At 37.8% G+C, this 22847-nt stretch overlaps 1 protein-coding gene across 1 annotated transcript; it reads left to right on the plus strand.

Moving 5' to 3' along the window:
- Positions 1 to 5416: 5416 nt before the first annotated feature.
- Positions 5417 to 10505, plus strand: LOC116166297 (cyclin-dependent kinase 1-like). Its single transcript, XM_031481217.1, has 4 exons — positions 5417 to 5545; positions 5594 to 5715; positions 5768 to 6089; positions 9826 to 10505. Exons 2-4 carry the CDS (start codon positions 5609 to 5611, stop codon positions 10297 to 10299), a joined length of 903 nt encoding a protein of 300 aa, XP_031337077.1. The 5' UTR covers positions 5417 to 5545; positions 5594 to 5608; the 3' UTR covers positions 10300 to 10505.
- The last annotated feature ends 12342 nt before the right edge of the window (positions 10506 to 22847 follow it).

Consider the following 22847-nt stretch of genomic DNA (forward strand, 5'->3'; position numbering starts at 1 on the left):
TTGATTCTACCTATTATCTTCCGTGCATCGGTCTTACACACATCCTGACTGTCCGTGGTATTGTACGTACTGTTTCTCTTATATATATGACTGTACCACTGCATTACCAGCGTTCACTTCAATTTCTTTTGTTCTGTCGCGAAATCGGGTTGACTAAAGACCTACAAAGCCGCTCTGATGACAATGAACCTCCTGCCCAAGATCCCCATCTAACCGAATTACTTTTCTCATCCTCTCGGGATAGATTTCGTCTTACAGAGGAGTGGATAGAACACGAAATCGCTATTCTACCAGAGGATTACATACTTAAATCCGATTTGAAGTTGTGATGTACCAAAGTTGACAGCTACCATGCTCACAAAAGCGGGAAAAACACGAACTCGGAATCGGAACCAGGGGTTTGAGAGGTTCCACCCTGTATATACAACTTACGACGATACATACATTTTTGAGAGTTGGCAACCATGCAATTTCTAGGTGGGGAAAAGCTGCCTGCGCCACCTAGAAAGCACGAACGGGGGTTACGTTTGACATCTTGTCTTGAATGGAGGTCGTGAACCAGTCGCTCCATAAATGTTTGTTATTTTGTGTTATTTAATGCAGGTAGTAATTTTTGCATTTCTTTATATCGTATTTGTGTTTTGTATGCCACATATTATATTTTGTGTGTGTTTGAATCTTTGTTTTTGAAATTTATTTGGTTTAACCGCAATACACAATCACATATGTGATACCGTTATTCTATTGTTTGTAATTGCTTACGTTTTTGGTGTAATGCTTGCTTAATTTATGTTTATTGATGTTGATTACTTGGTCTTGTCCCTGAATTAATCTGTGGAAGTTATCGATTCGTTTGATGTATGTACTGACTTGTTGTTTGTAACTAACATTTTCTCCGTGAATGAAGCAGTCACGGGGGTGGCAAAAACTGTTGTCAAAATTGAGCTACGACACCTAATTCCGTGATTGTCTTCGACATTCAACTGTAGGGTCGAAACCCCGAAACCAGGGGCGGGTTATCTATCTTGCCAGAGCGGGATTACGCTAATCAAAGCCCTTCAGTTTAGAATCTATGTGCGACAAATGAGTGGCGATTCAGTAATTTCCACATATCTTGTTTTTAGTTAAATTTGCCTACAAGGCCATGTCATTTTCCAACTTGCTTTTAACAAAAGGACTTTATTGCACCAACTATGATCCCATCCTGTGTATTTCACCCTTTCTTAGAATCGTGGTACGAGTATACCTGCTTACCTGACCCATAATTCCCAAAACTTGTTTTTAACCTATGTTACCTCTTGAAGTTTACCTGCTACTTTTTGTGCTGTTATATTTTTATGTTACGCATTCACAATATTACAAACACTTAATTTTACAACACAATTTGGTATTAATTTGACGGCTGGTTTTTTTATTGGTAAGTTCTTTTTTTCCCAGCCTATTTCTATTTTTATTCGGTGAACTACCATTTTCAAAGTTTATTTTTGCAATGTAATTTATTTTGGACTTAAATGTCCGAGCTTTTACAATCATAATAATTATGATCATTATTAAACAAACTTTTCACAATTTCTGTGTTTTATTTAACGTTCCTTCCCTACTGTGCTTCAGGCTCAAAGCGTTGTCTACAAGTAACGTGCCTTAAATGTTTGATCACGTGCCACTTTTCAAACTTAAGCGGGATCTTGTTTAGTTTTGGCTACGAGTAAAAAATAAAAGGAGAGAACCTTGCATTAAAAGGAGACTTGACGGAAATGGACAAAAAGGAAGTGATAAAAGTGCGAGAAGAGTAGGGAGAAACGCGCCATTATTGGCAGTGGTGTAATAAAACAAAACTGACATCGTCTTGTAATGTTCCTAGGGGGGTCTATCAAGCCGACACGGAAAATGTTGACTTACCCTATACTTACGGTTGGCAACTCTGCAAAAACTACAAGCAGAGCCACCTACCTTTCAAGTCGAAACGATGGTAGTCTCGCGGCACTTTTGGAATTTGGATGACAGTCGACTCGATATGGGTGGCACAAATGGACTCCTACGTTGTGTACTCGGTTCTTTTATGTGTTGGGACGTGAGACATAATCGGGAAGGGAATTAAATAAAAGACAGAACTTTTGTGCGTAAGAAATGACAAGATCAAATAAATATATTAACGCACACACAAGACCATGCCAGGGAAACCTTCTACGGGACTAAAACCCTGGCACAGGCCACACAAATACATGAAATAAATACCCTACAGCAATAAAATGCAAGAGAAAATACACATAAATAAAACATCTCAAATTGTATGATAAAAATCAGATAATCAAATCAAGTGCAATTAAACAAGTTCATAAAAACAAAATACACAAGACATCATAAATGCAGTGGAAAACATGATAAATCAATTCAGTACAAAAACACATCAAAATACCTGTACGATCAATAGAGATAACACAACTCGTCAAATAAACAAATTGCATGTACATAGCAAACATGTAAATGGTGTGGCTCTACTCCATCCTTCAGTTAACATAATTTAATTTAACACGAAAAGTACATGTAAGAATGCCATTGGTCCATAGCAAGTATTCATGTGAAAATCGATTATCGCTCAAACAAAACATATTTTAAATAGAGGAAATGTAAATGAGAGGGCCCCCACTCGTATTGCTAAGATGTTAAGAACTACAATCCGCACGAGACGAGTAGGCAACAGATACAGCGAAAGATCCAACTGCATTAGGTACCTACTCCACGGAGACAGAATTACCCACTCGCACACACAAACATCGAAACATCAAATAAAAGAGCCCCCCGTCGTATAGCTAATGCGCCACGAATAAGAAAGTAACAGATACAGCGAACAATCAAACTGTATTAGGCGCTTCCCTCACGGAATTGTTATGGGTCAATCGAACAGAGCAACATCACACCGATAATCAACTCCTCATGAATAACAGAAGTAAATTACTTAATTAAACAAAATAATGGCATAATCATCTGTACAATATTACAAACATGATTCATCTAACGGTACACGAAACAAAGGCATGGAGTACGCCATGATTCAGATATCGTAGTTTATGCAAAATCAGCAAAATGTAAATATCACATTGTGGCAAGAAATTCAATGATTAAATATCTAGTACAAGAAAGAATAAAATGGTTACTACCTGTAAATACATCTTCAAAACACCACCACCAAAAATAATCAAGAATAATAAAAAAACCGGGAAAGCGTGTGTCTTCCGTCGACCTCGTCGCCATCTTCTCTCTATTCTCCCCTAGCTTCGTTCCCAAAATCCCTTAGTATTCGGCATCTGCGCAAAACGGTCGTTGGTTATATACAGAGCATATTATATTTTTGTTTCGGATGTAAATGTGTGTTGCCTAACCATCAGGGTGGATTATCACAGTCTCTTCTGTTTTATGATAAATCAAGTCGACATAACTGACCAGCGCAAAGGAAGTGATATTTTCGCGTGTTATGCTATTTCCCACCATCGCTCCTTTTATTTTTTATTGGTAGAGTTTTGGAGTTGGAGGGAATAGTCATTCGGGTGGCCATTTTTAAACGTTGCCGGGTTGACTTTATTTCCGTGTTCTTGTAGTGTGAAGTTAGCGTAGAACCTGGGGGTTATGCACTACAAAGTAGATAAAGGATCCCATTTGTGAAGGATAGCATTCCGAAGTACATAAAATGCATCGTTAATTACCCGGACCTCCTCCAATCCGGAATGTATCTGAAGGTCCTGAATACGGTAACCATATGACTAAAAGTTGTATTTCGAGCTCAACGCCGCGAAGTCTGTTTACACTTCGGTGTCTACCTCTGCAGAGGCGAAAAAGCTATTAACACCAAAAAAAAAAGCAGTAATCGAGATTGATTTCCTTGATCTGGAGAATACGTGCTGACTGACAAGAACCGTAGAGGCCAATGATATCGTCGATCACGGCGAAGTTCGAGATCACAGTTGAGAGAAAACATTCCGTATGCATGGATCGTGGAGTTTCTGAATCGAAAGGCCACGGTTTGATACACTTGCTGGCTTAGTCACCGAAACGTCGATGATACCAGGAAACAGGTCTTGTGGCTGACAAAGGACCCTGTCGGTTGCGACCGTTCGCTGAGGGGGTTTGAATCCGAGATCGATAGTAACTTTCGTTTAATTCGCTGATCTCTATTTTCATGACAGAAATCTGTCGGAAAAGTTAATCCAAACGCTGGGAAAAATGATCTGTAGCGCATTTGGAAGACCCCCGAACCTCTATAATCGTGTATGTCGTAACGGCGAGCGTGTCGGGGGTAAGACCCGTTTGATTATTTGAGGTTGCAGTACCCATGACTTGAACATGGGCTGCATCCAAATGGGCCGTTTTGAACGGTGGCGCTACCGACTAGAGAGCACGAATAGCGAAAAAACTGCGAAGGGATGCGGTCGTACCAAGTTCTTCCTCCACGCTCTTCTGATACAGATAGACGGTGAATGATCTCACTTTTGAGGGTGGTATACGACCTCGTTTGCATAGCGCTGACCCAAGTGCGATTATCATATATGAGTACTTGGTGATAAGTGCGAGCGCGAATTGTGCCTCAACTTGAGCGAACCAAAGAGGGGGTGGCAAAAAACTGTAATCAAATGAGTTTCAACACCTAATTCCGTGTTTGTCTTCGGCATTCAACTGTAGGCTCGAAACTAGGGGCGAGTTAATATCTTGGGGGCAAGATTATGCTAATCAACACTTTCCGGTTTAGAATCTATGTGATATATGAGTTGCGATTCGCCGATTTCCATATATTTTGTCATAACATTGAATTTGCCCATGTAATTTTCCAAGCTTATTGCACCAAACATTCCTTCCCAACTGTACTTCAGTTTATAGCATTGTTTATAACTAACGTAAGGGGGCCCCGCGTCACGTGCCACTTTCCAAATTTAAACGGGATTCATGTTAGTTTTGGAGGGAATAGTCATTAAGGTCTCAGAGTGATTCGGGGGGCCATTTTTAAATGTTGCCAGGTTGACTATTTCCCTGTTCTTGTAGTGTGTAGTTAGAGTAGAACCTTGAGGTTAAGTACACTAGAATTTCACATACATGCCGGAGATGTTTTTATTCAAAGAGAAATGAATAGTCATCGGGTGCGCACTGATTGACGACCACGCTATAATGTTACCGCTACACACATAAAGATGGCGTTAGGTACGTGAAAAATTAAATTCTATTCATGGCGATTTTCTTAGACGCTCTGTTTAACGTTTTTACAACAAACTCGTCACAACTCAAATAAATGAGACTCAACTCCACTACGAACCTAACAAGGGCAGTGCCAATGCCCAGAAACATTTTGCTAGTGGCGCCATCAAAATGAAGCATTGTGAGACCTTAAATATATAAAGCGCACGAGCCGCCACTGCGTATTCGTTGTTTTCGTAGTCTAACCGTACTGATTGGTGATTGGTTCATTCTATTCAAACTGTGAAAGTGCTTTTGTATTTGTACGTTACAGTTTACTAAAATAGTAAAAGTTGAGGAAATCTCATTTTTCGGGCGTATTTCGGTAAGTTTCAAATCAGTTACATTTCCCTAATTACCTCTACCTGCTCAGAAACCCTCACCGAAAATGGAGGACTTTTTCAAAATGGAAAAAATCGGTGAAGGAACCTATGGGGTTGTATACAAGGGGCGCAACAAAAAGACGGGTCAACTGGTCGCGATGAAAAAGATAAGGTAAGCAATCTCGAATGGTCTTCGAGTACGTACATGTCACTAGCATGTATAGGGTAGAATCCGAGGATGAAGGTGTACCGTCCACGGCGATACGCGAGATCTCTCTTTTGAAAGAGTTGCGGCATCCCAATATCGTAACCCTCGATGACGTTCTAATGGATGAATCTCGCCTCTATTTAATTTTCGAATTTTTATCGATGGACCTGAAGAAGTACCTCGATAAGTTGTCGAAGACGGAGCTGATGGATCCGAAGCTCGTTCAAAGTTACCTCTACCAGATTAATCAAGCAATCTTGTTTTGTCACCAAAGGCGCATAATGCATCGTGACTTGAAACCGCAAAACCTACTCATCGGCAAGGATGGTTCGATTAAAGTAAGCCAACTATAGCGATTGAGATATTTTTTCCACCCTCACGTTAGTTGCATTGGGATAAAAATGACCCCCTCCTTTTTTATGGAAAAACACCTGAGATTTGAACCAAAAACAATATCTCAATCGTGTCAGTCTGTCTGTACTCTCATTTCTGGGTGAACCTATTGCAACCAAATTTGGTACACATATTCTTAAAGAGCTTTTGGGTTTTACTGGGTACAATGCATAAGGCGTTACGGCCTGATTTGAATATAGTTACTGCCAAGTGATGATACCATGGCTTGCCTAGTTTTCTAGAATTTTTTAAAATTTCTTTTACAATTTTAGTGTACCCAAAATTTGATATGGTTTCCCCTAGGAAACTAACATTTTGTAGTTTTTTTTAGAATTTTCTAGAATTTTTTGGAACTTCTTGAATTTATAGAATTTTTTTCGACTGCACATGCGCACACTATTATTATTTTATACAATTTTCTAGAATTTTTTGAATTGTACTGTACTGTGTCATAGGAAACTAGCATTTTGTAGAATTTTTTTTAGAATTTTCTGTAATTTTTGGAACTTTTCTTGAATTTATAGAATTTTTTTCGACCGCACATGCGCACACAATTATTATTTTACACAATTTTTGGAATTTTCTAGAATTTTTAGAATTTTAATGTTCACAAAATTTGATGTGAATTTATAAAATTTTTTGGACCGCACTAGAGCATTTTGTAGAATTTTTTTTAGAATTTTTTAGAATTTTTTCAAACTTCTTGAATTAATAGAATTTTTTCGGCCGTACATGTGCACACAATTATTATTTTACACATTTTTTAGAATTGTCTAGAATTTTTAGAATTTTAATCTTCACAAAATTTGATGTGGTTTGCTCAGAGGAAACTGTAGCATTTTGTAGAATTTTTTTAGAATTGTATAGAATTTTTTGGAACTTTTCTAGAATTTATAGAATTTTTTTCGACCGCGCATGCACATACTATTATTATTTTATACAATTTTTAAAACTTTCTAGAATTTTTTTCTAAACGCACATGCACACACAAGTACCTACTGTTTTTAGATTTTTTAGTTTTCTAGAATTTTTTAGAATTTCTTTTACAATTTCAGTGTACGCAAAATTTGATATGGTTTCCCCGAGGACACTTAACATTTTGCAGAATGTGGTTTACTCAGAGGAACTAGCATTTTGTAGAATTTTTTTAGACTTGTATAGAATTTTTTGGAACTTTTCTTGAATTTATAGATTTTTTTGACCGCACATGGGCATACTATTATTATTTCATACAATTTTTAAAATTTTCTAGAATTTTTTTCCAAACGCACATGCACACAGAAGTACCTACTGTTTTAAATTTTTTTAGGTTTCTAGAATTTTTTAGAATTTCTTAACATTTTGTAGAGTTTTTTTTAGAATTCTTTGAAACTTCTTGAATTTATAGAATTTTTTTCTACCGCACATGCGCACACAATTATTTTACACAATTTTTGGAATTTTAATGTTCACAAAATGTGATGTGGTTTACTCAGAGGAAACTAGCATTTTGTAGAATTTTTTTAGAATTGTATAGAATTTTTTGGAACTTTTCTTGAATTTATAGATTTTTTTGACCGCACATGGGCATACTATTATTTCATACAATTTTTAAAATTTTCTAGAATTTTTTCCAAACGCACATGCACACAGAAGTACCTACTGTTTTTAGATTTTTTTAGGTTTCTAGAATTTATAGAATTTTTTTCGACCGCACATGCGCACACAATTATTTTACACAATTTTTCGAATTTTAATGTTCACAACATTTGATGTGGTTTACTCAGAGGAAACTGTAGCATTTTGTAGAATTTTTTGGAACTTTTCTTGAATTTATAGAATTTATTATTTTATACAATTTTTAGAATTTTTTAGAATTTTAGTTGTTCACAAAATTTGAATTGGTTTACCCCTCAATCTTTATTAGAAGTGCCGGGTTTGTTATTCGACCATTATTTATAAAAGTAGGTATTTTGCCTAGGATCATTCAATCGCAGAAAAGAATTTTACCTTGCTCTGTGTACAACGTTAACGGTAAGTGAAAATGCAATATATAAATAATTTTATTGGGATTTTTAATATTGTAGTGTAACCATTTTTCTATTTTACACAGGGTGTTTCAGTTTTTGTCGCATTATACTTACCTATTTTTAGTGCATTTTACAATTCATTTTGGAAGGCCACATTTTGCATTGATAGGAAATATTCAACTTTGTTTATAAATGTATATATACACCTGACACCCGTCAGGTGATAAAAGAAAATGAATTGTATTTTAACAAACATCCTATACAATAAAAATAAATCGGAATGCAATACGTTAATATATTAAGAATTTCCGGGCGCGAGTGTAAGACTTTACAAGCAAGCGGTGTCCACAAAAACACCAACTTAATGCAAATCGCAAGTAAGTGGTTAAATTAAATAGAGCTTGAGCTTAAAATTCGATTTAATAGTTTTTTATCAAATACACCTCAACGCTAGTTCAAATGTACAACGGGGCAAGAAACGACGGAAAGCGGCAAAACTGCAACGCGAAAATCCCTTTATTGTTTATGCACCAGGAGTTTTAGATGCCTTCTGGCTATAACTTTCAATCGGAATAGAACGGAGATTTACTCTTCAGCTGTACTCTGCACGAACCGGCTATAGATTTCTCGCTTCAATTCGGAATAGAGCTTGATCTTCAAGCTATGCTCTGCACGGACCGCCGACAGAACCCGCACTAGCGTTCCGCCGGGGAAGTTTTTAACTTCCTTGTTTTCTCCCTTGGAAAAACTGCGAAAATCTTAGTCCGTAGCGCAAAGGTGACCTGATGTAGACGATGGCTCGCTTCGCTTCTGACTTGATTTCTTTCTTCTTGATCCGCCCGGGTTTGTTCACTGCGTACAATCGCCTAACGACTGCTGATTTTCCACTACTGACATTCTTATTTATAGGTATCGCTCTTGTAAACTATGGCCCAATGAGCAATCTCTGCAGTTATCGGTAGAGAAAACCTTCGCACTCCAGAGCAACAAAACGCGTCAAGAAGAAGCAGCAGCAGCCACTCGTGCCGCTACGTAATTCCCCGGAACGGATCACCATTTTAAATGAACTTACAGCCTTAAGCTATGTACAGGGTGTCCCATTTTCGACATTTATATATCTCCGTAATTGTTAGTGCTATCAAAAAAAGTAATATAGGGATTGATTTCGGAATGACCTTACATTTCCCTGGTTGTTGAAGAATCTACCGTTTTCAGAATAAGTATACGAGCTCAGGCAAAAAAGTTAGCGGGACTAACCTCATTTTTTTAATAGACCTTCCAGATTTTAAACTAAAGAAATAACGGGTCTGTTTGGTGCAGTGGCGTGCACGTTCAACTGCGGTACTAAGGGTCCCTGGTTCGAATCCGGGTTCGGGCACGGATATTTGTAAATGTCGTTAGGTTGGTAGAGTAGCCTTAGCTGAAACCGCGCTTTTTGTTTTGCTTGAACGCTTTGCTTTTTCTACTGGCACGAAGAAAAAACACGTGTTCCACTGAGACGAAACAAAGCGTAATTCCTTTGATTTCTTTTGTGGCGGCCAGTGGATAATTAAATCGAATTTGCAACTTCGGTTCTGTCACATTTTGAAAAGTAAAACGCATGCGCAGATCCAACTTTCTTATTTGTGGACAACAGTCATAGCTGAACTTTTACATGAAAGGTAAATTGCAGGTGGCCGACTTTGGACTGGGTCGCGCCTTCGGCGTACCGGTTCGCGTGTACACCCACGAAGTGGTCACGTTATGGTACCGCGCCCCGGAGATACTGCTCGGATCGTCGCGCTACTCCTGCCCGATCGACGTCTGGTCGACGGGCTGCATCTTCGCGGAGATGGCGACGAAATGTCCGCTGTTTCAAGGCGACTCCGAAATCGATCAGCTGTTCAGAATCTTTCGCGTCCTGATGACACCCAACGAGAAATTGTGGCCCGGAGTTTCCGCGCTGCCCGATTTTAAGGCGACGTTCCCGTGCTGGAGCACGTACAGTTTGGACAACCACGTGAAGTGCCTTTCGGAAAGCGGACTCGATCTGTTGAAGCAGATGCTCGTGTACGATCCCCCCAAGCGGATATCGGCGAAGGGAATAGTCGCGCATCCGTACTTCGTCGATTTGGATCGGTCGGTCAAACCGCAATTTCCCGAATAATGGTTTGACTGTGGTATAACTAGTGTTTTGTTTTCATATTGTTTATCTTTGTTAAGTGTAAAAAGGTCCAGTTTAGTTCTTTAGTAAGGAGAATAGTTCTTCAATTAGAATCGTTTGCATTGTGAAATTGAAACATTGTTTAAAATTGACGGTGCAAATGGCCATTAGTGAATTAAATTATTTTGATTAAATATGATATGGGTAGACTTTTGTTAAGTTAAAAGCGACCCGCGTTATTTGCCAAGATTGTTTCAGTGACCTAAAAGGAAAGCGGTTGACGAACAAAGAAAAATCAGTGGTTGGAAACTCCCGGCTTAACTTAATTTTAATTTCACGCGATTGCAACAATTACGCAATCCGTCGGAAGACGAGAATATAGAAAATGCGTCCCAAAGTTTTATTTACCGGTTCAAGGCCCAAATTTAGAGTAGATCGATTGTCCCTAATCCTCCCATAAATTCCTCTAAGATCCACAAATACCCTCACGGTACGCGAAATATGTTACCCGGCTTAACTGTGAAAGGTTCCACCCTGTATATACAACTTACGACGATACATACATTTTTGAGAGTTGGCAACCATGCAATTTCTAGATGGGAAAAAGCTGCCTGCGCCATCTAGAAAGCACGAGCGGGGGTTACGTTTGGCATATCTTCTCTTGAATGGCGGTCGTGAGCGCGTCACTTCATAAATGTTTGTTATTTTGTGTTTTTTTGCATTTCTTTATATCGTATTTGTGTTTTGTATGCCGCATTTTATATTTTTTTTTGTTTCAATTTTTGTTTTTGAAATTTACTTGGTTTAATCGCAATGCCTAATCACATATGTGATACCGTTATGCTATTGTTTGTAATTGTTTACGTTTTTGGTGTAATGCTTGCTTATTTTATGTTTATTGATGTTGATTACTTGGCCTTGTCCTTGAATTGATATTAATTTGACCGCTGGTTTTTTTTATTGGTAATTTCCGAGCTTTCATAATCTTGAGATGCCCCAACCTTAAAAACATCCTGTGAATATGATTGTCGATACGAAGCACCCTATACATCATGTTAGTTACACAAGCTGCCAACCAAAAACTGGTGGGATTACAGAAAAGGGAAAGAGCACAGATGAGACGGATGGAATTTCTCAGAAGATCACATGTGTTTATCATTTCAAATACCTGCAGTCCAGTTTTTTCCTAGAAATACCTGAAATACAGGGAATGGGCGATTTTCGGGTATTTTTTAGGGGTGTTAAGAGATCAAGTTACCGGTCGTTTGGACTAGTCAATAAATACGATTTAACATGTGTGTTTATGGTCTTTTTCTTGTAACCGGCGTAAGTGTAAAGTACGGCTTATCTTGAAATATTTTGTTATACCTTAATCATTGCTGTGTGCTTTTGCTTTTTATATCAGGTGAGGTATTTGCTTTATTCAATTACTCTATAAATGTGTGTAACTTGAATGCAGATTGTAACCATTTACTTATGTACTTACTGGATTCAATCACTTCCTCTTAATGTGTAACCTTTGTTGGTATTGCCAATCATGTTTCATTGTCGGGAGGGCTGTATCTGTGCAGTACATACTTGCATGTGTACATATTTGTGTATTGTGCTTTTTAGTCACTCTCGATTATTTCATTGCATTTCATTATATTTGCTTATTTGGGGCTGTGAGTAATCAAGTGTACTTGTTTAGAGGAGATTGAGTTATTCAAGTTTATACGGGCCTTGGTGAACCTAACAGTCCTAACACTAACATTTTCACTCGTTCCGAAACCCAACAACTTTAGCCCACGTCTACAGGCACCCCACTGGGCCTGGGTAATCCTACCCTCCGGCGAGGCATATTTAATATCTCTTAGTTTTGTCTGATGTAGGTGTTGTAATACCTGGGGTATGGCTCGATTCCATTTTGGTTACTCATAGCGTGTATGTAGTATTTACCCCGGTTTCGAGAGGGCTCAAAAGTGCTGTACATTAGATGTTATCTGTAGGCTTTGCAGTTTTCCTAATTCGTAAGGTAAATGCCGGAGTAGTATAGAACCACTTAAGACCCTCTGCAGGAGCGCCATATTGGTATTAGCTTCAATATAATCTTAATCAGCTATTGCTTTTGGTGTTCCTTACCCATAAAACGCCCTCAGTGCCTGCTGAGAACCCAGTTTTTACACAACGTAGGTGCCCTACATGGTGATCACGATCTTGGTGCACTCGGAGTGGCACCCGAGTGACGGATTCTCGCGGGAAACTTAAGCGAGAATATTCAATTAGGCAGCCATGTTAGTTTGGCATTCCCGCTCCTACAGAATATGGTCAAATATTCCGATGCGACTTGAAGTTGGCGTTAGCCCGCCAAGATAGTAGGAGGCTAAGATCATTACAGTCTAGTGTTTTTACGAACCCAGTAAATTGAAAGTATCTTGTAATTTAGGCTAGCTGAGTGTTTTTTTGTTTGTACATCTGGTCTTTGTTGTCGTTTGAAGTCATTTTTCAGGGGCAGAGGAGACAGTCGTTTATTTTTTGTATGTTTGTCCTGAAGTTCTGCGCGAGATATGTATTGAAGGTAGACACACATTTTATATCTATTACAGTTTTTTATTATTTTACAGCTATATCTAATGGTAGAAAAAATATATACTTAAAATTTATTGAATCATATATAGTATAGTCAAGATCAATCAGTTACAAAGAAATGTGTGTAAGGTGATTTTGTTTTAAAGAACTTTTAATGTTGGTTGTATATTCACACAATTTGAGACATTATGCGTCAAGAGATGTTTCAAAGAATGCTTAAAGTTTGTGACATAATCACATATATCTTGCACTTCAAGTCTTTACGCTAATAATAAAAGATGTTGTTGAAGATACCTTTTAATATGCGCTTGATAATCACAATTGTGAGATTTAAAATTTGTAGAGTTATAGTTTGACAGATGCAGTTTGAAAGCCTTTTTATAATTTGAGAAATATTCGGAAAGGTCACATTTAAAATTCAAATCTTTAAAAACGATATGTGTTAAAACATGTTTGGTCAACGTCCTCTTCTGTTTCGCGGCATAACCGCAAATGCCACATTTAAAATTGTTAGAAGCTTTGTGTGAAATCTGATGTCTTGTCAAATTGCTTTTTACATTTGTTGCATAATTACAAATGTCACATTTAAATTTTTTACTAAAAATGTTGTGTTCGAGGGGGTGTTTTGCCGAGACTATTTTAACATTTGTATCATAATCACAGCTAGCTATATCTTCACTATATTCTGTCTCGTGTTCGTTTTTTATAGTTGCCCAATCATCATTCTTTACAAGCATGGTTTGTTCAAGAGACAAATTTATTTCTTCTTCTTGTTTTGGTTCAATTTTAACAAATGCAATACAGTCATCCATGTCTATCTATAAAAATGTTCAATTATATTATGGTCACATGTACCTACACATATGACTTACCATTTACCATCACTTAAGTGTTGTGTGAATGCACCAAAAACGCCCAATTAGCTCTAAATAGTGGTTTATGATCTGCGGTTCCTAGAAACCGTTGGTATTTATAAGACTTTGATGGTAAATCACTCCTTGTGACTGCACAACTCCTTTTTTTATGCATACAGGGTGCTACAAGTGCTAAAACAAAAACGGAGTGAAGAGATTCACCACAACCAGTGTTGTAACTTACCTAGGTACAAGTACCTAGGTACTGTACCTAAGGTACTAATTTAGTACCTAAGTACCTGCAAAGGTACAAAAAAAAAAGTGTACCTATACCTGTACCTAGATACATTTTTGACGGTACCTAAATACCTACAAGCCTTAGGTACATTAACATTTAACAAAATCAAAATCTCAAAGATAAATGGTTTTGTCAGAGTCAGAAGCAAGGGAAGACCAACCGCTAAAAACCCCTGTTGGTACGCCGCTGCTCAAAAGACGTGTTTACATACGGCAATTTATTACTTCGCTAATGTACATGTGGATATCATATCAATAAGATTTCAAAATGGCTTCTTGTTCTTCGCTTTGCGGCTTGCGAGAAGTTCTGTTTGGAGTTTGTTTTAACTGAAGTGCTGACACAGCTACTGTGTCTACTGAGTGAGTGATAAGTGAGTGATACACGACTGATAATCAGTGATAGACATGGCGATGGCTGATCCTCTGATTGCGTCAAAAGAGAACAATCTGCCTTTGATTTTAAATGGAGAGTTTTTTAAAATATTGATGGAGGAAGAAGCTGATCCTTTAGAACCCTGTGCAGTGGTTCAGATAATTATTAGTGCCATGTCCCACCAGATGGAACTCTTTATTCGATAGTGTACAAAGAATCCTGCAATTACGAGAGCATCTAGAAACAATATGTGAAAAATTAAAAAAACCAAAATTAAAAAATATTGAGTTGGAATTTTTGTCAGAGTACGCTTTAGTTATGGAAGTGCTTGCTAAATCTATTGATATTTTGCAAGGCGAAGAGAGTTGCTGTTTAGGGTATTTACTTCCTACATTATTTCAAATTAAAAAAACGTTAAATTCTCTTTCGCATTTGGTATTTTGCACAGCATTAAAAGACGCAATATTGGATGGCGTTAATAAGAGATATAAGGATATTTTGAATTTAAATAGCAGTACCTCAAAACCCTATATTTTGGCCACTGTTTCGATACCAAAATTTAAGTTAAAGTGGATAACCTCAACAACATCAGATGTGAACCTTATTGAGAGCACAACTAAGCTTATCAAATCCTTGTTCATTACTGAATGTGAAAAAGCCTCTAAAAGAGATACTGCTAAAGCCTATGAAGAGGAAAGTGGCGCTGCTTCTGCTGGCAGCGAAGATGATGATTTCTTCGATATTCTTAAAAGTCCTCTTAGTCCAACGTCAAGCTTGCATTTGTCAGAGAAAGAATATGTGGAATCCGCAGCTTTTAAAAGTATCGTTGAGATGGAATGCCTAAGGTATTTTCAAGACAAATCAAAGGATAAGCTATCTTTATTGAATTATCCCCTCGTTATGAAAGTATACAAAATTTATAATACTATTTTGCCTTCATCTGCACCAGTTGAAAGGCTATTTAGTACGGCAGGACAAATTCTGACTCCTAAAAGAAACCGTCTTTCCGATGAAATGTTTGAAATTCTTCTTCTCTTACGTCACCAAACAGACCTATTGCAGTAATATCACAAATCACAATTAATCTGTAAGGTATGAGTACATTTGTATGTATTACTTTTTTGTGAAATTAGAATAGACATTAAACTTCTTTAACAGCGTTCATTTTTTCAATGTACTTTTTAAAGTACCTACTTACAGTTTTTAGGTACTTTTACACTGTAACTGTACCTGTACCTAGGTACTGTGACAAATATGTACCTATACCTGTACCTAAGTATTTATTTGTTCAAGTACCTGTAACTGTACCTAGATACTGAAATAAAAGTACCTATTACAACACTGACCACAACGCACGCTGCCGTCTGAAACTGCTACCATAGACATCATCGTTTCTGGACCTTTAAAGAAGAGTAAGGCCGTGTACACAACATTTTTTCGTACCGGGTGACCCAATAAGACTGGTCCTCGCCCATAGCTCGAGAACCGTTCGCCATAAGGGGTAAAAAAAATAGTTGGTAAATCGGTCATAAAGAATCCCTGGAAAATATTTTCAAGTTCTAAATATGACCAACAGAGGGTGTAACTGCCATCTTAAATTTTAAAATTGCATTTTCTTTAAATTTCGCATAATAAACTAAACATTCCTTTTTCACATTTTTAAAGAGAACCAGTTTATCTATCGTTTTCGTAAAAACAAAAACTCAGTTATTTCAAAAACGAACATGATGGTGTGGGGCGTTCAATTGTTTTTGCAATACCCTGCTTTGAAGTTGGCGTTAGCTCGCCAAGATAGTAGGAGGCTAAGATCATCACAATTTCATATGGTTTCCAACCCCTGATTATCATTTACAATGGTGGCTGAATTGAATCGCAAAATTCATTGCCTTAAGTGGACTGCATCATTGAAGGAAACGGTGCAATCTTGATAAACTGAATCAAACGATCACAGGTAATTAATACATTCCGGGAAACATTGTTTTAGGTCCCTGGCCACTAAATACATTAAATTACAATGGTCTTAGCGGCCTCCGAGCCGGTATACTGCAAACTTGACTTACCCTGTACTTACAATTTTAAGGTAGGGTAAAGGTTTCATGTCGACATGACGGACGTTTCGCGGCACTTTCGAATCTCGGTAGCAATAATCAACCACAGCCGTCTATAATTACAAGCCATGCTGAGAAGTTTGGCAACGTTGTCCGAACGTCAATCGGTGGGCCGATATCATTTTAATGGCGTCTTGTTGCTCTTGAAAAATTGCATTTTTCCTCTCTCCTGTGTTTCGCCTTGGTGGTTTTAATACAGAAGAAAGATACTGAAGCAGCTTACAATTGTACATATATTTAATTTATTTACAAAAATGGATAACATTTTTATTTAACGTTAAAATTCGGAACGCTGTAAATTGGTAACTGCATGATAATGTGTTTTCCATCGAGATCTCCGAAATTGGTGAACTTCTGTCGAAAGAGGTCGAGGTGAAGCACATGCTTGGGCACTTAATTTCGGCAAAAGGACAGTAAATCGATGTGCATCAGCGAGGTTTTATCAACGACCAGGTGTGATTCGGAATGGCAGATTTTAAGCCAGTCGGTACTCCAGTGGGTCTAGGTACGAAGCTTTTAAAGAGGGGAGCCCCGTAGACTTCAAATTCCCGTACCGTAAACTCCTGGGAATAAGTCGGAAGGTTCCTTCAGAAAATCGACTTGACATGTCCGTGCTAGAATATCTGAAATACCAACTAATAAAATAATTATTGTATTCTTTCACGATAAACACTTACCGTACTTACGTACCACGTAGTGTGTAGGTCAGATTTGAGCTTGTACAGGTACTTTGAACAAATACAAGTGCTTGTAAAAGGTCCACTAAGGAGTAGCCTGCTTTAGAGGTTATGACAATAAATCGATATATTTCGTTTAGCAACTTAACCTGAATAATAATTTCTGTTCATTCCGTACGGAGTAACACAAATTGTCGCAATCTCGCTCTGTTAAAACAGGTAAAAAGGAATATTACACCCAAAACACACATAAAATACACCTGAAATCTGTCAAGTTGAATTAGGAAATCGGCCTACCATGCAGTGTTGCCATAATTCTCAGCACGGCTTGTAATTATAGACGGCTGTGAATCAACAGTGTCGTATAACACAAAAAGAAGGCAGGCATAGCAGATTACGTTTCCTGCCGCTTGTTACTTTACCTGAAACCGTCAAGAAAATCTAAATTTCAGGGCTATTTTGACATTAGAAAGTTGATCTTTACCTGACTAGTACTGTAATATTTTTGCCTGACTCCCATTACAGTCCTAGTACATGCAAAGTAACAATAGGGTCTTCCTGAAAAAAAATATTGTAACTTTTTTGTGTCTTACTGTAAAGTTTATAACCTGTAATTAAACATCTCATATACAGAACTTTTTTTTCTAATTGCAACATGTCAGGAAACAACATATAATATCGTAAAACTTTCAAATTTTGTCATGCAACCGACGACATGCCGATATTGACCGAGCGTCGCTTACGTCACTACGCAAGTTGCCGATCGGGAGTTATATTAGTGCATTGCATGACACTGATAGGAGTTCGATTCGACTTATTATGGCAATCTGCCATAAACTGAGTTCTGACTGGTTCGTAAAGGGGCAGTTAGATAGTCTGCCAAAGGTTGAAGTGTTAATGGTCGCCGCCTTTTTTGTCGAAAAGTGAGTTTTTTCATGCCACTCGTTTTATTCAATCAACGATTGGATAATTAAAATGCAGACTATGTGGATATTTTTAAATATTAATTATACCTACACAAAGGATAATGGTTTTTGATTACTAACAATATTAATGGAATATGTGTGGAAGTAATTATTCCTGTAGTTTTGCGCCAGTCGTTAAGAGGTTTGTACGCCTTTTCGTACCTCTTTCTTGACTTTGTGGGGAGCGAATATTGCACTACGGCGGCCGCAGCTTCGGCTACATTATAACAACGTCTTGTGTAGGTACTCTTCTTCACTGATACCTGCTTTTGTACCTAGTTATAAAGACTGTATATAGTTTAAAAGTACAAAGCATAAACTGCATTAAAAATGACACTGACTGTTTTAATTGTTTTGAAATGTCTAAGGAAACAATTAAATAGTGATTTTAGCATGCGTGATTAGGTATCAAAATTTCATACATAATGAATAATTTAATTTGAAAAAGTTATTTACATGTTGCGGTTTCAGGTAAAATTTTATGCATAATACGTCATGAAAGTGAGTCCACTTGACTTGGAGGCATTAAAGAGATACTCGGACGCTGCGCCTCCTCGTACTTTTCAATAAGCCTCCGCGTCATGTAAACAACCACTTTCATGACTTATTATGTAAATAACTATTACTGACGGCACCTGTCACTTTACCGGTCGCATTTTTGACATTTCCAGATGTCTGTCTCTATAATCAACTCTTGTCATCACTGACAAATTGACATTAATCAAAAGTACTATATAAAAATTGAAATTTTATATTAAAATACGATTTCGGGTAAAATTTGATACAAAACTCGTCACTAAAATGACACTACTTGACTCGGAAATTAAAGTACTCGGCACCACAGGGGCCTCGTCAATATTTCCTCGCCAGTAATGTATCATTTTCCTGACTTTTATGTAAATAACTATTTCAGTAACGTGAGATGACCATATGCTTGCAAATACCCTGTATATTCCGTTGTCGGATGCAACCAGTCAAGTAGTTGGAGATTCTGGGGACACGAGCCACTGCCGTCACCATCTGCCAATGAATAAATACGGAAGGAGAAAATCAACAATTGTTCCGCGATTGCTTTTGCAAATGGCGGACAGTAGTTTCCATAGATCTTAATTATCTATGGTAGTTTCCTGTTCCAGTGGCGTACCTACTTTACAGTTGTAGAAGGATACAATTATAAAGAATTTTACACGAAAACAATCTAAACCCCCATGTGTCTACTCCGCCTATGACTTTTGTTTAACTAACCTCAAACTACATTCCGATAAAAAAATTGTAAATTTACATGTACCTACTATATAAAAATAATATTGGTATCAATACTTACACAATATGTAATTCCCAAACTTTCATTTTTTTCCGTTTTGGAGCAACCATGAGATGTCTAAATCCCATTAAATACCCTGTATATTTCAACGTCGGATGCAACCGGTCAAGTAGTTGGAGATTCTGGGGACATGAGCCACCGCCATCACCACCTGTCGATATTTTTTTGATAGCTTCCGGGGGATTTTGAGTGCTTGGCGTCACATCATCACTTGACACATGAAATGTAATTCCCAAACTTTTATTTTTTTCCGCTTTGGAGCAACCACAAGCACAACAACTAACCATTATTTTATGTCACTGCAAAAACCACAACAAAAATGAGTCATAAGTGGCTTTTGCAAATGGCCGACTTCCGTCCCACTCTCTCTTGTATACAACTTAAGTAATGCTCCTTCCTGGTATTCTTTATTCATTGCCATCGTGCCAACGTGGAAATTATCGAATTGTTTTGATGTATGTATACGTACTGACTTGTTGTTTGTCAACTAACATTTTCAACAGTCTTCATTTCTAAGAATGTAATGAGATATCTATATCCCTTTAAATACCCTGTATATTTCAACTTAGAATGCAACCGGTCAAGTAGTTGGAGATTCTGGGGACATGAGCCACCGCCATCACCACCTGTCGATATTTTTTGGTAGCTTCCGGAGGATGTTTGGGGATTTTAGGGTGCTTGGCGTCACATGATCACTTGTTGTTTGTTAAAGTTTGTTGGTGGTGGACTTTATTGTATTTTGAGTTGTATTCATAGAGTTTAGCTTTGTTTTTGGTGTTTGTGAGTTCAACCACTTTGGTGTCGGGTAAAGTATTTTATGTAGTTTATGTCCGTATGCACCAAAAAAGTTTAAACGGGCTTAGTTTAAGTGTAGCTTAATATCCATGGTTACGATTATGGGACAATGGTTGAAATGATTTTAAGCTAGGCTTAAGCTGAGCTCATCTTTAATTTTTTCGGTGCATACGGCCATTAATCTTATGTACTTATATGAATTGTGCCATTTGTTAAATCAGATATTTTCCATCTACCATTGTGCTAATATGTAATTTGCAACATGCGAGGTGTTAACTAATATCCATGTGCTTGTGGAAGTCTACAATATCTCAGGTTTAGACCACGTTTACTCAGGTACACGGTGCACGGGGTGAACCTATGTCGAACCTCGACTTCCGTGAAGTAGGGCATGCAATGCTAGGTCTATTTAGTTTAGGGTGACTCGTAACATTCGCGAATGTGTGTGCCTTGTTGTATGTAACTAATATCTTTATACCGTGAGAGGGAGCTCGGACGCTAGAATAGAAAGGTGTTCTAGAGCTAATGCATAAAAGGATCCGAGGGCCCTCAGAAACTCCAACTTTAGGGATGAAGTGCTGTAACAAAGGCCATCCTGCCCATGGGCGGCGACCCATCTCTTAACCACCTTCAGTTTTGTGTCGTTACGAGACCGATGTCCGGGGAGTGTTACGAAGCACAGGTAGTAGTTCCGGAAGTCTGGGTTTTATACCAATGTCATTATGTGGAAACTGCGCATAATTGGGGGCTCCACGAGCACACTGTGTGTTGTCATAACTGCCTATTGTTACGTCACAACATAAATAATAGATCAGACGTGTTTTTACAAACGTCACACCACTCTATTCGGTATATAATGATATGAATAACTAGTAAGGTGACTTATACCAATAAACGCGTGAATGTGTTGCCCCTAACAATCTTAACTGCGTTACGGGTTAATAGGCAAATATGCCAGCCCGATCACTAAAAATATAACCGTGAAACAGGAGGGCAATCAAGCGAAGACGCTGGCCCAAACCTAATAGTAGGGGAGCTAGCACGAAATCCACTGAACGAGAATGATCAAAATTTTAACCGATGGAGTTCCATTTTGCCCTATCAGAGTATGCTAAAATCGATCGTCTGCCGCCTCAGGTCATACGACTTAAGGCGCTGCGGGTACTTCTTGCGGTACCAATTCTGAAAGGTTGTTTTTCGAGAAAATAAGTTATACACCAAATGAAAACGTTGATAATAGCTCTTAAAAAAATATTTAAAAAAATCGCGCACATTTGATGACTCCGTAAAAAAACAGTTCTTAGTCGGTTTTTCACGAACTTTCTACGGATATAACTAGGTTACCGTTGGATAAATGAAGCTGATTTTTTTTACAGACTAATGATGGGCACAGACAATGACGGATTTATGGCTCAGTGGTAGAGCATTGGGTTATAAATCCGAAGGTCGGGTGTTCGAACCTGGGTTGAGGTGAATTTTTCATCTGTGGCGGAGATGGAAATTACCTTAGACCAGTTCCGAGTATTCTACCGGCTACTCCGAATTAGGTTTTCCTGCAGTTTTCCTAATTCGTAAGGTAAATACCGGAGTAGTATAGACCATCTTAAGACCTTCTGCAGAGGCACCTCTAAATAGCATTATGCGGGTCACTCTGTAATTGGGCGCATGCCTGTTGAGGGCCCAAAACAAGAGAGGGATAATAATAATAATAATAATGACTATGAGAGTGTTTCTTTTTTAAATTTTTTCCCTAATTATAAGATATCTTATAATGTTAAGATAATAAGATAATCTTATAATTAGAGAAAAAATTTAAAAACGAAACACCGTTAAGTCATTAGTAGTACCTATCATCAGTCTGTAAAAAAAATCAGCTTCATTCGTCCAATCGTAACCTAGTTATATCCGTAGAAAGTTCGTGAAAAACCGACTAAGAATTGTTTTTTTACGGAGTTATCAAATGTGCGCGATTTTTTTAAATATTTTTTTAAGAGCTATTATCAACGTTTCCATTTGGTGTATAACTTATTTTCTCGAAAAACAACCTTTCAGAATTGGTACCGCAAGAAGTACCCGCAGCGCCTTAAGTCATATGACCTGAGGCGGCAGACGATCGATTTTAGCATACTCTGATAGGGTAAAATGGAACTCCATCGGTTAAAATTTTGATCATTCTCGTTCAGTGGATTTCGTGCTAGCTCCCCTACTATAACAATAACCAGGTTCACCACCCAATGATTAACTAAAAAGTGAGTTGCCTTCTAGCCGCGATTAAAGAAAAGTACATGACATGTTGTGACGAATACTCTACGCATACTGTTCAAACGTCCCCTGCATGCTACTCGAATTCATTCATTAATTAAGGTAGTGTTACATGTTCTGCTTAGGTGGTTGGTGTTTTAATTTGCTTGTGATTAACATAGTTTGGGTTTTATTCAAGGCCAAGGTTTTTCTCAAGTCGCGCTCTTTTTCGCCTTGGTAGTCTGCTTTTGCGAAAGTGCGGCACCTTTAGGTTTTGCTTGCTTTGCTTTTAATGTACCACATCCAAATTCTCGGGTTTTCAGAATAAGTTTATAATAAATAAACTCGC

This window comes from Photinus pyralis, unplaced genomic scaffold (assembly GCF_008802855.1).
Source record: "Photinus pyralis isolate 1611_PpyrPB1 unplaced genomic scaffold, Ppyr1.3 Ppyr1.4_LG3b, whole genome shotgun sequence".
NCBI lineage: Eukaryota > Metazoa > Arthropoda > Insecta > Coleoptera > Lampyridae > Photinus > Photinus pyralis.